General features: G+C 43.7%; 1 protein-coding gene and 1 pseudogene across 3 annotated transcripts in view; one reads left to right on the forward strand and one right to left on the reverse strand.

Annotated features, from left to right (window-relative positions):
- The window catches only part of ITIH5 (inter-alpha-trypsin inhibitor heavy chain 5), an 82,895-nt gene that overhangs the window by 29,978 nt on the left and 39,281 nt on the right, over positions 1–13,636 (reverse strand). The window contains exons 1-3 of one of the 2 annotated variants that reach the window (XM_081557215.1): positions 7,836–8,599; positions 5,306–5,475; positions 4,474–4,590 (exon numbers count right to left, since the gene is read on the reverse strand). In XM_081557215.1, the coding sequence (XP_081413341.1) occupies positions 4,474–4,590; positions 5,306–5,475; positions 7,836–7,941 (393 nt within the window). In that variant the 5' untranslated portion in view covers positions 7,942–8,599. Of the gene's footprint in view, positions 1–4,473; positions 4,591–5,305; positions 5,476–7,835; positions 8,600–13,636 lie in introns of those variants that run through there. The other variant, XM_081557214.1, reaches the window with a different exon arrangement.
- LOC145532228 (dynein light chain 1, cytoplasmic pseudogene) lies at positions 8,258–9,047 on the forward strand (annotated as a pseudogene). Its single transcript, XR_014073099.1, has 2 exons — positions 8,258–8,290; positions 8,550–9,047. The product of XR_014073099.1 is annotated as a dynein light chain 1, cytoplasmic pseudogene (transcript).

Below are 13,636 nucleotides of genomic sequence, written 5' to 3' on the forward strand. Positions count from 1 at the left end.
TGTAGCATAAGCTTCTAGCCCTTTACAGAGAAAGCTAGCTGATGGCAATGCCCACTGGAGAAACTTAAGGGCAAGGTCAGGACACCAGGAAGGGCAAGTAAGCCTCTTGGTTATGAGATGACCATGCTTCCAGATGCCATCCGCCAGGCCTGCACTCTGAACAGATAATGCAAGAGAACTCAAAGCTCAGTATTGTTCATTTTTTCTTCCCACGATAACCACACAGTACCTTCATTTAGAGAGCCTCAAAACTTATTTTTGTTTTTAGCTGCACTGGGTCTTCGCTGCTGTGTGTGGGCTTTCTCTAGCTGTGGGGGGTCGCGGCTACTCACTGCTGTGGTGTCTCTTGTTGCAGAGCACAGGCTCTAGAGCTTGGCTCAACAGTTGTGGCTCATGGCCTTATTTGCTCCATAGCATGTGGGTTCCTCCCCGACCAGGGATCGAACCCGTGTCCCCTGCATTGGAAGGCAGATTCTTTACCACTGAGCCACCAGGGAAATCCTCCTCAAAAGTTTTTAAATATGACCTCATTTGGCTCAGTCTTCACTGTTTCAACATTTTTTAAAAATGTGCTTAGTTGCTCAGTCGTGTCTGACTCTTTGTGACCCATGGACTGTAGCCTGCCAGGCTTCTCTATCCATGGGGAGTCTCCAAGGCAGAATACTGGAGTGGATAGCTGTTCCCCTCTCCAGGGGATCTTCCCAACCCAGGGATCAAACCCAGGTCTCCCAAATTGCAGGTGGATTCTTTACCAGCTGAGCCACAAGGTAAGCCCAAGAATACTGGAATGGGTAGCCTCTCACTTCTCCGGGGGATCTTCCCAAGCCAGGAATCGAACCAGGGTCTCGTACATTGCAGGTGGATTCTTTACCAGCTACCAGGGAAGCCCTTTTTAAAAATGGGTACCTCCAATTTATTTAAAATTTTCTTTATGATTTTGTTGAAGAACAAAATTTTTTTTTGAAACAAAAAGTCCAAGTTTTCATGAGTGGCCCAGGGTAAAAATATTTTGCCCTTTGTCTATCATTTATTTTCTCATTTTTCTGAGTTTGAGCCAAAAGACACCAGATTCCCCCGCCGCCTTCTGTCCATGGCCCCAAGGCCCAGACTTCTGTTTTGCAATATATTTCTAAGACACACGCCTGCTAGAGGTACTGTTTGGACGAGGGCAGCTCAGGGGATAAGAATAAATATTTATCAACTGAAACAGTATTTCTAGCCAGCATCAATTAGCCGTCACTATACACCAGGAGTCCACCAGCCATGGCCTGGAGGCCAAATCCAGGCTGCTCCCTGTTTTTAATAAGTGTTGTTTTATGGGAACAGGACACACCCATGTGTTTGCATGTTGCAGTAGCCACCTTTGTGCTACAACAGCAGGGTTGAGTCATCAGGACAGAGACCTTGCAGGCTGCAAAGCTTAACATATTCACCGATCTGTCATTTTTTAGAAAATGTTTGCTGACCCCTGTCCTGGAAAACTGGAAAGAGGGAAGCTGGACACTGTGTTATGAACTGAAGCTATGCTTTCAGAGGCAGGAGGATCCAAACCTTATATCGTCCATTTTTCATTTGCAAGACAGCCACACAGTGCCTGCTCCTGAGACTCTATAAGTTTCTTAGAGGAGATCTCCTTTGGCACGTGTGCTTGCCTCCCTCCTTTTCTGCAGCCCCGCCTGCATTTGTGCAGGGAGTTCTCTCTTCTAACCCTGTCACTGGAGATGGGCAGCATTCAAGAGATCTCCTCACTTGGCATAAGAACAGGTACTATAGGGACTTCCCTGGTGGTCCAGTCGCTACGACTCTGTGCTCCCAATGCAGGGGGCCCGGGTTTGATCCCTGGTCAGGGTACTAGACCCTGCATGCCACAACTAAGAGTTCACATGCTGCAACTAAAGATCCCATGTGCCGCAACTAAGATTCAGCACAGCCAAATCAACAAATAAAAGGAACAGGTACTATAAATAAAATAAACAAAAAATAAGGACAAGGAGCTACACTCAATATTTTGTAATAACCTTAAAGGCAAAATAATCTGAGGAAAAATAAATATATATGTGTATATGTGTATGTGTGCATGTGTGTGTGCTCAGTAGCTCAGTCATGTCCAACTCTTTGCAACCCCATAGGTTGTAGTTTACCAGGCTCCTCTGTCCATGGGATTCTCCAGGCAAGAATACTGGAGTGGGTGGCCATTCCCTCCTTATGTGTGTGTGTGTGTGTGTCTGTGTGTGTGTGTGTGTCTGTGTGTGTGTGTGTGTGTGTGTGTGTGTATAACTGAATTACTTTGCTGTACACCTGAAACTAACACAACATTGCAAATGAGCTATAATTTATAAAAAGAAAAAGGGAAGAGAACAGGTAGAGCCTGAAAGCTTGAGAGCTGGTGTGAGGTTATATCTGATGATGCAGTGAAGAAGGTTTGGTGAAGAGCTTCAGAGTGGGGTGGACTGGGCTTGACTCCAAACTTTTCTACTTGAAGCATGATGTATTTGAGTGAGTGCACGATTATCACCTTCCTGCCCCCCACCATCTCATCTATGAAGCAGGGATAACCATGACTATTCCGCTGGCTGGAAGCTGAAATGAACAAATGTATGCAAAACCCTCAAGAGTGCTGGGTATGTGCTGGTCACTCAGGGGCTAGAGGTTCTGCGCCTTTAAACATGCAAGTTACATTTCATAATTTAAGGGCTGATGGGTTTTTCGGCAAAAGTCATTACCAAGTACAGTGCTAGGAGCTGAGAATGTGTACTTTAGTGATCAAAACCAAGATGCTCCCCAAATTCATGGAGCTCATGGACTACCTGCCTGTAAGGTTACACATAAAATGTTCAAATAGCACTTGGAAGCCCAATTTTGCACAGAGAAGAAGAAAGTGAGGTTTTGGAGGGTGAAGTAAGCCCATGAAGGAAGCGCAAATGAAATTCAGATGCTGGTTCTCTAATCCACTAGCTCACATTTGCCCTCATTTTAGTTTGAGAATTACAGATAAGAAACACTGTGCTTGTACTGGGAGTTTAGGGTTGGCGATGGCACCCCACTCCAGTACTCTTGCCTGGAAAATCCCATGGACGGAGGAGCCTGGCGGGCTGCAGTCCATGGGGTCGCTCAGAGTCGGACACAACTGAGTGACTTCACTTTCACTTTTCACTTTCATGAATTGGAGAAGGAAATGGCAACCCACTCACGTTCCTGCCTGGAGAATCCCAGGGACGAGGGAGCCTGGTGGGCTGATGTCTATGGGGTCGCACAGAGTCGGACACGACTGCAGCGACTTAGCAGCAGCAGCAGCAGCAGATGCAAACTATTACATTTAGAATGGATAAACAACAAGGTCCTCCTGCATACCACAGGGAACTATAGTCAATATCCTGTGATAAACCATGATGGAAAAGAATATAAGAAATGTCTACATGTGTATAATGAGTTGCTTTGCTGTACAGCAGAGATTGGCACAACACTGAAAATCAACTATGCTTCAGTAAAAAAGGAAATCCTGCGCTTGTTCTTTACCCTCTAAAACTGTTGACTAAATTAAGCAGCAAAAGGAAGACAAGCTTCCAAAGCCCCATTGGAGTCGAGGATTGGCACAGAATGGCACCGATTACAGGAACAAACCCATGAACAGGTCCGCAGAAAGTTGCATCATCAAGGACATCTGGTAACTGATATATTAGCCACTGCTTGGTCACCAAGGCAGGTCCCTTAGTCAATGGCAAATGTGAGGGCAAACATGATAGAAATTATATTGAATGCCCCAAGTGCTCAGTTATGTCCGACTCTTTGCGACCCTGTGGACTATAGCTCATCAGACTCCTCTGTCCATGGGATTTCCCAGGCAAGAATACTGGAGTGGGTTGTCATTTCCTACCCCAGGGGATCTTCCCAACCCAGGGATCAAACCCAGGTCTTCTACATTGCAGGTGGATTCTTTTACTGTCTGAGCCACCAGGAAAGCCCAAGAATACTGGAGTGGGTAGCCTATCCCTTCTCCAAGGGATCTTCCCGACCCAGGAATCAAACCGGGGTGTCCTGCATCACAGGAGGATTCTTTACCAGCTAAGCTACCAGGGAGTCCTGAATTACTGAGATACAAGTCTTTGGTTCTAACCACAGGCCAAGGGGCTGCCAATGACTTTATTCTGTTATTCTCAATGGACACCATCTTTGAACAGAATTATTATACCCACAATGGTGCTATTCAGTGGCCTCCTCATTGTGTTCTTATCTCACTCACATTATCCCCCAGTTCCCTTTATTTCAAGGTGTTTCTGCAGCCCTCTGCTCTCCTAAAACCCCCATACTGAAATAGCTCATGTCAATGGCTTCACTGAATCAGTTCAGGAATGTTCCCCACAGGCAGGAACAGATGAATGGTAAAGCAGACATTTAGCATCAGTCGAATCCTATTCATTGAGAACATCACTGTCCTGGACAAATATGAAAGAGGAAAAAGTAGCATGGACTCACCTGGCGGAGTTTGGTTCCCACCATGGAGGCACTGCTATCAAGCACAAACACCACATTCTTAGGTAAAGGCGGAAGGTCTTTGGGGGCAAAATAGTGCACAAAATAGCCGTCTAGAACCTAGTGGAGGGAAAAGAAAGTAAAATTGATATTGCTCAGATTAGGTAACAAAACAAACCAAAATGGAGATTCTATGGAACGTCTAAAAGTCAAAGACAGCATGAAACAGAGTCTAGGGCCAGATGCCACATCCAAAGCAAAAGCATCCATGGTCCTGATTCCTCCAACTAATTGCTAATTTAATTTGGATAAGGATGAAATCATTTCTTAAAAATTTATCGATTACACTGACTCAATTTAAATCATTCATCTCTTCTTGACCCTTGTCACTTGAGAATCCTGCTTCCTGCACTGTCTTTTTCTTAAGCATCTTTCATGTTCAGACATAAAGATTGCCTACATTCTGGATGCAAATTAATACATTTTGATAATCCTGCCCTGTCTCTGGAGAAATATGACCTACAGGCAATTGAGTCATGGGCCAGTTTCTCTAAATTAAAAAGATGATCTAAGTTCTCACTTCATCTAAAGCACCTCAGGGAAAATTAGGTTATAGGTTTCATTTGCCTACAGATTATTGAAGCAGGAAATGGATATCCCGAGCCTCCAGCAAGGGAACATCACTGGTGGTCTCGGAGTCACATTTGGGGTTAAAACAGATTTCCTAATAATTGGTATTTCTCTCTGTCTCTCAGGTGAGTACTGAAATCCCTCATTCTGGGGATAACTGAAAGTATCAAGCAACTAATGAGAAACAGCAACATGAACCCATTACCTGGATGTCCCCAATGCTCTGTTCCCTATTGACATCATATCTAATGATGAAATCTCCCAAAATGCCATTCTGGGCAATCTTGGCTTGCTGGACCACACTAGGCTTAAAAACAACTTTGGCAAAAGTTTCATTTTGGTTGATAACAGTAGAAGGAGGTGGCCCAGAATCATCTGTAGGCAAGATAGAAACATAATGAATAAGTGAACATATAACTTTTTCTGAAAAGAAACAAGGTCTGTTTTGCAGGACATAGAAAGTTAGCCTTTATTTTATTTCAGGTTTGCATTTCAGATGAACTCCCAAAACTTTGTACTGGTAACATATCTCAATGCATGATATATGTTAGCTTGCATTTCATCTCTATGTCTTCTTCTGAATCCTTTCTTACAAGAATTTTAAAAATACACAAAAGGAGAGAAAATAGTAAAGTGAACTCTCATGGAACCATCATCTGACTCAATAATTATCAACATTTTACCAGTCTTATTTTATCTTTTTCTATGGCTCCTCTCACCATTTGTTTTTAATCCTTTGGATGTGCCACATGGCATGTGGGATCTTAGTTCCCTGACCAGGGATCAAACCTGCGCCCCCTGAATTGGCAACACAGAGTCTTAAGTCAATGGACTACCAGCGAAATCTCCCTTTCATCATTTTTTGGCTAGAATTTTAAAACAAATCTGAGGCATCATATTTCATCCATAAATGCTTCTTTGTGCTTGAGTGCATTTGTGAAGTGCATAAATACTTCAGTTGTGTCCGACTCTTTGTGACCCAATGGACTGTGGCCCACCAGGTTCCTCTGTCCATGGGATTCTCCAGGCAAGAATACTGGAGTGGGTTGCCATTTCCTCCTCCAGGGGATCTTCCTGACCCAGGGACTGAACCCACATCTATAAGTCTCCTGCATGGGTAGATGGGTTCTTTACCACAAGGGCCATCTAGGAAGCCCAAAATACTTCTTAATGTATCTACAAGAACTTTTTTCAGCATAACCCCAAAACTGGTATCAAAAGTAACAAAATTAATGCTTTGTGCTTTAATATCATCAAATACTCAGTCTGTATTTAAAGTTTCCTGATTCTCTGGAAAATGTCCTAGAATGGCAGCTTTGTTTGACTCAGGATCATAACAAAGTCCCCACATCACATTTGACTGATATTTCTGAAATCTCTCTTAATCCACAAATGTCCCCTCTCTCTACCCTTTACTAATGCTACATATACATGTTGTAAAACACCGGCCTTCTCTTCTACGGAGTTTCTCACATTCTGTATGTCATGATGGTTTTCCTGTCCTGTCTTCTGGTCTCCTGCTCTGCTGGTGCCCAACTCTAGCTTGAATATAGCATCACAGGGAGCAGAAAACATACCAATGCCCAGGCCAAGAGCTCAGTTAATTGTTCTGGGACACAGTCGGGGTGTCGGGTCTTTTAAATTCCCCCTGTGAGTCTAATGCTCAGTCAAGCTTGAGGATCACAGCTCAGTCCCCTGCATCTCCTTGTGTTCGGTGGATAGAGCCAGAGGCTGGTTAGATTCAGGTTCAAGGCTGTGGCCAAGAACACTTCTTGGCGATGCTGAGTCCTTACTTCTTTACCACATCAGGAAGTACACAAGATCTAGTTGTCTGTTTTTAGTTTCAGTAAGAGTGCTGGACGGTTCTGATCACCATGATGAAATTCCTCATCAGTCTTTCCCTTAACAGATTTATCAATCACTGATGATGTTTGTTCACTGTTTCATCAGAGTCGCAAAAGGGTGGTTTCTGATTCTCTCATTCCTTCCATACGCAATTGTTCCATAAGGAGCGCTTCTCCTCCATCAATTACTTGGTTCTCATAACGTGCTGCTTGTCCAGAAGGTTTATGACCCTTTAAAAAACACTGCCCAAAGCCTTCCCCACATGAAACTTGGGATGTAAATTAAAACTCCAGAAAGAGGAAGAGATAAATGATTTTTTTATGTGATTTAAGAAAAATGAGTGAGATGATATATTAAACAAAGAACAATCTCGTTTTACTCCTAACTTTCACTTCCTTCAGTAAAACACACTACGGAGAATTATTTCACAGACTACCCACCTCTGTAAATCCAATCAATACTGTGTCTATATGTTGAGCAACTAGCTTTTTGAGATTTGCATGCATTATGAAGAATAGGAAAATGAGGAATTCCTAAACATCAGTATGTGGAGACTTTTAACCCAGATACTGTATCAAAGGCTGGCTTGAAATTGCCCCAAAGCATCAGATTCTCTTTTTAAATCTATTCAAGTTGGTACCATGGAGTAAGCTGACCAACAATTTTCCATCCTTAATTAGCAAAACAAAAAAGGAAATGAGGCATCATTTGCCCATGGTAATTTGTGTCTAAGAATAAACTTCCTTTTGCTAAGGGCTTATTAGATAAAACTCAAAGGAAGTTTAAACATTTCCTTCACCAAAACAGACAATTAATTTTAAGAGACCATTTAGGTGTAACCTTAACAGGAACCACAAGGCAGAACTGATTCTTCTATTATTTATACTTACCAAGGGCAGGAATTTCAGGACTGACCAGAGAGGTAGCAAACAGGGAAGTGTGTTCTTGTAGAAAGTCAGTTGTAGGTAAGAGAGTACTTCCAACAGATCTGCTCATGTGAAAAAGGTGCTGGGAAAACCTCTAGGGGGCCATGAAGAGTGCCAGCCTGTGTTCTCCTGAGTCGGGCTCTCACAGATCATTGCGGTAAAGCATCAAGAGTGAGAGGTATGAAAATACACAGGGCTTGAGATGACAAGTGAGTCACAGGGACCTGCACTTGATACTGGGTCCACCTGTTATCTATGAGATTTTGGGCAGGTTACTGAGCCCTAGTTATCTCATCTGTAAAATGGAATAGTGGCCTACCAAACACACTCTTGACATGGTTGTGATGTGATGTACTTAGCACCATTCTGACTCATGGGGAGCAGTCATGCTTGCTAATATTATCATCAACCAGAAACCGGTACAAAACAGAAGCGCCGGGGAATTAGACGTAAAACAATACCTCATGTCAAACTTGGGATACTCTATGCAAGGAACTGCTACTGGCAACATGGGTGAATCAGAGTCATTTTGAGTGAAGACTGCCCCATAAGATACAGAAGAAAGTATTCACTATTTCCATTTACACGAAGCTCAGGAGCAGGCAAAACTCAAGGCAATCGAAAGAGCATACTGGGGCCTCTCTCCGCGGGTGTGAGCCTCGCCAGCCCCTCCTGCAGGAGACCGTTGCAGTCGGCCAGCCGCTGCTTCTTGGTAACCATGGTGACCCAAAGGCCGTGATCAAGAATGCTGATATGGTGGAGGAGATGCAACAGGACTCGGTGGAGTGTGCTACTCAGGCATTGGAGAAATATAATATACAGAAGGACATCGCGGCCCATATCAAGAAGGAGTGCGGCAAGAAGTACAACCCCACCTGGCGCTGCATGGTGGGGAGGGATTTCGGTAGTGATGTGACACATGACACCAAACACTTCATCTGCTTCTACCTGGGCCAAGTGGCCGTTCTCCTGTTCAAATCTGGTTAAAAGCATGGACCGTGCCACACACCCAGTGATCCATCCAAAAACTAGGACTGCAGCCTAAACTCCGAATTCCAGAGACTGAAGCCTTCAGCCTTGCCTAAGGGAACCCCTCCATCTTTGAGCCTTTATTGTGTTTTGTATAGAGCATTCTCTGTACTAGTTTGCTGTGATTATAAAGCAATGAGCAAAACAGCTTACATTTGTATTTATTTTCTATTCCATACCTCTCTGCCCCATGTTTTTTCTTTTTGAAATCCATTCCTTTAAAGAAATAAATCTCTTGGAGAAAAAAAACAAAAAAGAAAAGGGCATACTGGTTCCTTTAGGTAAACACTGACTGGGAAAGAGGACAAGGGGACATTTTGGGGTGCTGAAAATACTCTACATCTTGACTTGAAAGTAACTGCTGGGTGTATATATATATGTAAAACTTCCTTAAGCTACACACATAAGGTTTATATACTTTATTCTATGCATACCCCAATTTTGTAAAAAAATTTAAACTTGTTGAAAGTTGCATAGCACAAGAGATTGAATAAGTAACTCCCAGGATGGAACATAGTATTATTTGTCAAATGAACCTCTGTCTTAGGGTAAATCTTTTTGTGTGGGCATTTGTACATACAGGGTAATACCTGGTGGTACTACACAGTGTAATAGCTAGCAGAACGAGGACAGGGACAGAGGTACAGGGAAACATTTTCTTGTGCAGCGTCCCTATGTGTGTGCATGCTCAATTGTGTCCAACTTTGTGACCCCATGGACTGTAGTTGCCAGGCTCCTCAGTCCATGGAATTTTCCAGGCAAGAATACTGGAGTGAGTTGCCATTTCCTTCTCCAGGGACTCTTCCTGCCCCAGGGATTTGAGCCCAGGTCTCCCGCACTGCAGGCAGTCTGCTGCTTGGCAGGAAGATTCTTTACCAACTGAGCCACCAGGGAAGCCCTCCGCATCCCTCAGCTCTAAGAAAGATGTCCTGTTGGCAGAGGCAGTTTCACAACTCATCTCTCTAGTAGTGCTCCAGCAAACCCTAGATGAGTTCATCATCTGCCAGGTGATACAGACCAGCTCTACTGTGTGGTTTTGGACCAGCAGCCATCACCTGGGAACTTGCTAGAAACACAAATTCTTGGCCTCGACCCAGAAACTAGGAGTCAGAAACCCTGCAGGTGGGACCCGGGAATCCATATTTTCACAAGGCTTCCCAGGTGATTCTGGTTCCTGCACAGTCAATGGTGGTGTCCCTTTGATGTATGTGAGTGGTTGGCACTAGATTCTCTCTAACCTTCAAAGTTGACACAAATGAGATTTTACTTTCCTTACACTGTCAAGGGGGAACAAACCAGTCAATAGTAAAGGAAATCAACCCTGAATATTCACTGGAAGGACCAATGCTGAAGCTGAAACTCCAATACTTTGGCCACCTGATGCAAAGAACTGACTCATTAGAAAAGACCCTGATGCTGGGAAACACTGAAGGCAGAAGAAGGGGGCGATAGAGGAGGAGATGGTTAAATGGCATCATTGACTCGATGCACATGAGTTTGAGCAAGCTCCAGGAGACGGTGAAGGACAGGGAAGCCTGGTATGCACAGTCCATGGGGGTCACAAAGAGTCCGACACGACTGAGTGACTGAACGTCGTACCTACCATTTTGTGTTTCAAGTCTTACTTGTTGAAATGGTCTTTACAATTACCCTGAATTAATACCATTCATAGTTGAATGAAAGCACCAAGGATTAAAAAGTATAATTTCTCTCTTCATAATTCATTTGACTAGCCTCTTTGATATAAGCCATGAGAAAGGATAGTGTATTATTATTATAGTTTCCTACTGACCTCTGATGCTTGCTAGTGCGTGATGAAAATTCATGAGATTCCTCTAAATGGGCTTCTTTTATGTGCCCAAAGAGTGGGTTGATTCCCAACTGGGTTATTCACCAAGAAGCCCAGTTCCTGAGGTTGACCTCCACCCACTAAGTATCAGACAGTCAATGTGACCAAAAGAATTTTCCACTACCTATCAAAAAAATATATAAAGGCCCACTGGGAAAAATTCCAGAGAAGTATCTCTGGAACATAAAATCCTCTTTTTATTAAAGAAAGAAAAAAATCAATGAGGCTGTCCCTAATGGCTGACCAAGATCGAAAAGCAGAATAGTACTATTTAGCTTTTCTTGCGTGTGAACAGGGGTCCTGCTGCCTGCCACAAAATCGGAAGCACAATGAGCTAATTTATTAGCAGGGCCCTCAGCAATCACAGGATGTGTTCTAAACATAATGAAGAGTGCAAGGGAACAGGTTGGGAGCAGACCAAGAGAATGAGAATCTGACCTACTTTTCTAATGAGAACCCACATATCTTGGCTTGCCCTTCTTCACACCCACTTGGTCAGGGCTAGCAGTGAACTTCGTGATTGCTTTGAATTGGAGGAAGCTGTGTCTTCTCATGCTATCTCCCTGTTTTCACCCAAGCGAGAGTGGTCTCCTGCAAGATGACCTTCACAAGCACAGGACTACCTCTAGGGAAACCCCTGAAGATGCACCAACTGGTCTGTCTCCACCTACTCTTCCCTGCTTCTCAGGTCATCAGCATCCCCCATGAGGTCTTCTTCCCGTCTGAAGTCCCACATTTTTTAACTGGAAAATATGTGTTATTTTAGAACCTATACAATATCAAGGGAAGTGGGCTCCAGAGTTTGATAGACTCAAATGACTGACTTAACATCTCTGAGCCTCAGTTGCATGTCCTTTATATTCACATCATAGAATCATGGTCAGAATTAAATGACATCACATCTAAAAGGAACTAAGGATGGTGGTGTTGCTAAGTCGTCTCAGAGTCTTTGCAACCCCTTGGACTGTATAGCCTGCCAGGCTCCTCTGTCCATGGGGTTTCCCAGGCAAGAATACTGGATTGAGTTGCCATTCCCTTCTCCAGGGGTCTTCCTGACCCACTGATTGAACCCATGGCTCCTGCATTGCAGGTGAATTCTTTACTGCCTGAGCCACCAAGGAAGTCCCACCAGACACACAATGAATGCTCAATACATACTAGCCCCCAACCTCTTTCCCTCAAGAAGCACCTTGTTATTCTGTCTAGGATGAAAGGCAACTCATGAGAAAAAAAAGACACTTTGGTAACATATAGTTTACATTTTCCCATAGCAGGTTTCTCTATATCACTGAAAACTTAGTAAAAACAAATATTCATTGTTTGGAGGAAAAAAAGCCACATCATGTAGAACACTCATAACAGGGAATTCAACAATGTCTGGCTCAGTTGGTAAAGAATCTGCCTGCAATGCAAGAGACCCTGGGTTCGATTCCTGGGTCGGGAAGATCCCCTGGAGAAAGGATAGGCTACCCACTCCAGTATTCTTGAGCTTCTCTTGTGGCTCAGCTGGTAAAGAATCCACCTGCAATGTGGGAGACCTGGGTTTGACCCCTGGGTTGGAAAGGTCCCCTGGAGAAGGGAAAGGCAGCCCACTCCAGTATTCTGGCCTGGAGAATTCCATGGACACAGACATGACTGAGCGGCTTTCACTTTCACTTCACATACAGGAAACAGCCTTTATACAGGCTGTGGAGGTAGTGGCTTCTCAAGAGTTCCCTGAAATTATATACAGAATTTGGCATGAAACTGTACATGTATACTTTTTTCTGGACAGATGTCTGTAGATTTCACCAGATTCTCCGAGGAGCCCTCTTAAGGTTAAGAACCACGCATACAAGTGCTATGACGTATTCCCATTCCTGGGACTTCCCTGGCCGTCCAGTGACTAAGACTCCCAGTGCATGGGGCCTGGGGTTCGAGCCCTGGTCAGGGAACTCCAGTTCCCCACATGCCACAACTAACAGAGTCTGAGTGCTGCAGCTAAAGATTCCATGTGCCACAACTAAGACCTAGCACAGCCAAATAAATACACAAATAATTTTTTTAAAATTCCTATTTTCCCCATCGATTCTATCTTGTAATGATAAGACATTGTTTATTTTGCATAAAGGGTGAGGAGAACAGGATATTTTTTATAGACAAACATTCCCCTCCTAGACAACCACATGGGGGGAAAGGAAAGCCAATTGCTACGTACAGTGTCTAAAGGTGAAAAAATTTAAGAGCAAAGAACCACAGTCAAGGTCATCAGCTGAAAGCTACGCCCCTTTCCTTCAACTGATGGGGGATTTCCTGGCCTCTGTTTCCTGTGGGCCTTGGGTTTGCCCACTGTCGGGGAAAAGCAGCCAACACCTGGTGATTTTACAAAAGCATTTCCAAACACTGTCTCTTCATTTCCCCTTGGAAAAGAGGTTAAACTGCCTGTGTTTGTTTATGTCACCTGCTCACCTGGGCTCCAGTGGGGAGATTTCTTCAACAGAGGGAATGAATAATTGGGCAACTACCCTTTTATCATCGAGAAAAAGACAAATTCAGGTCAATCGGCAGAGTGTTAACGGAAAAAGTGTGGGGATGTAATTATGGCATGTGACTATGGTCAATAATACAGTACTGCAAATTTAGGAGTTGCTAAGGGAGCCGATCTTAAAAGTTCTCATCTCACACACACACAAAAATTCTGTAACTGTGTATGGTGAGGGATGTCACCTAGGTTTACTGCGATCATCATTTTGCATCATATACAAATATCAAATCAGACAGAGAAAACAAACTTATGGTTACCAAAGGGGAAAGGGGAGAGGGATAAATCAGGCATTTGAGATTAACATATATACACTCCTACATATAAAATGGGGCGTCTCTGACGGCTCAACAGTAAAGAATCCAC

Source organism: Giraffa tippelskirchi, chromosome 13 (genome assembly GCF_054371585.1).
Source record: "Giraffa tippelskirchi isolate mGirTip1 chromosome 13, T2T-mGirTip1v1.2.pri, whole genome shotgun sequence".
Taxonomy (NCBI): Eukaryota; Metazoa; Chordata; class Mammalia; order Artiodactyla; family Giraffidae; genus Giraffa; species Giraffa tippelskirchi.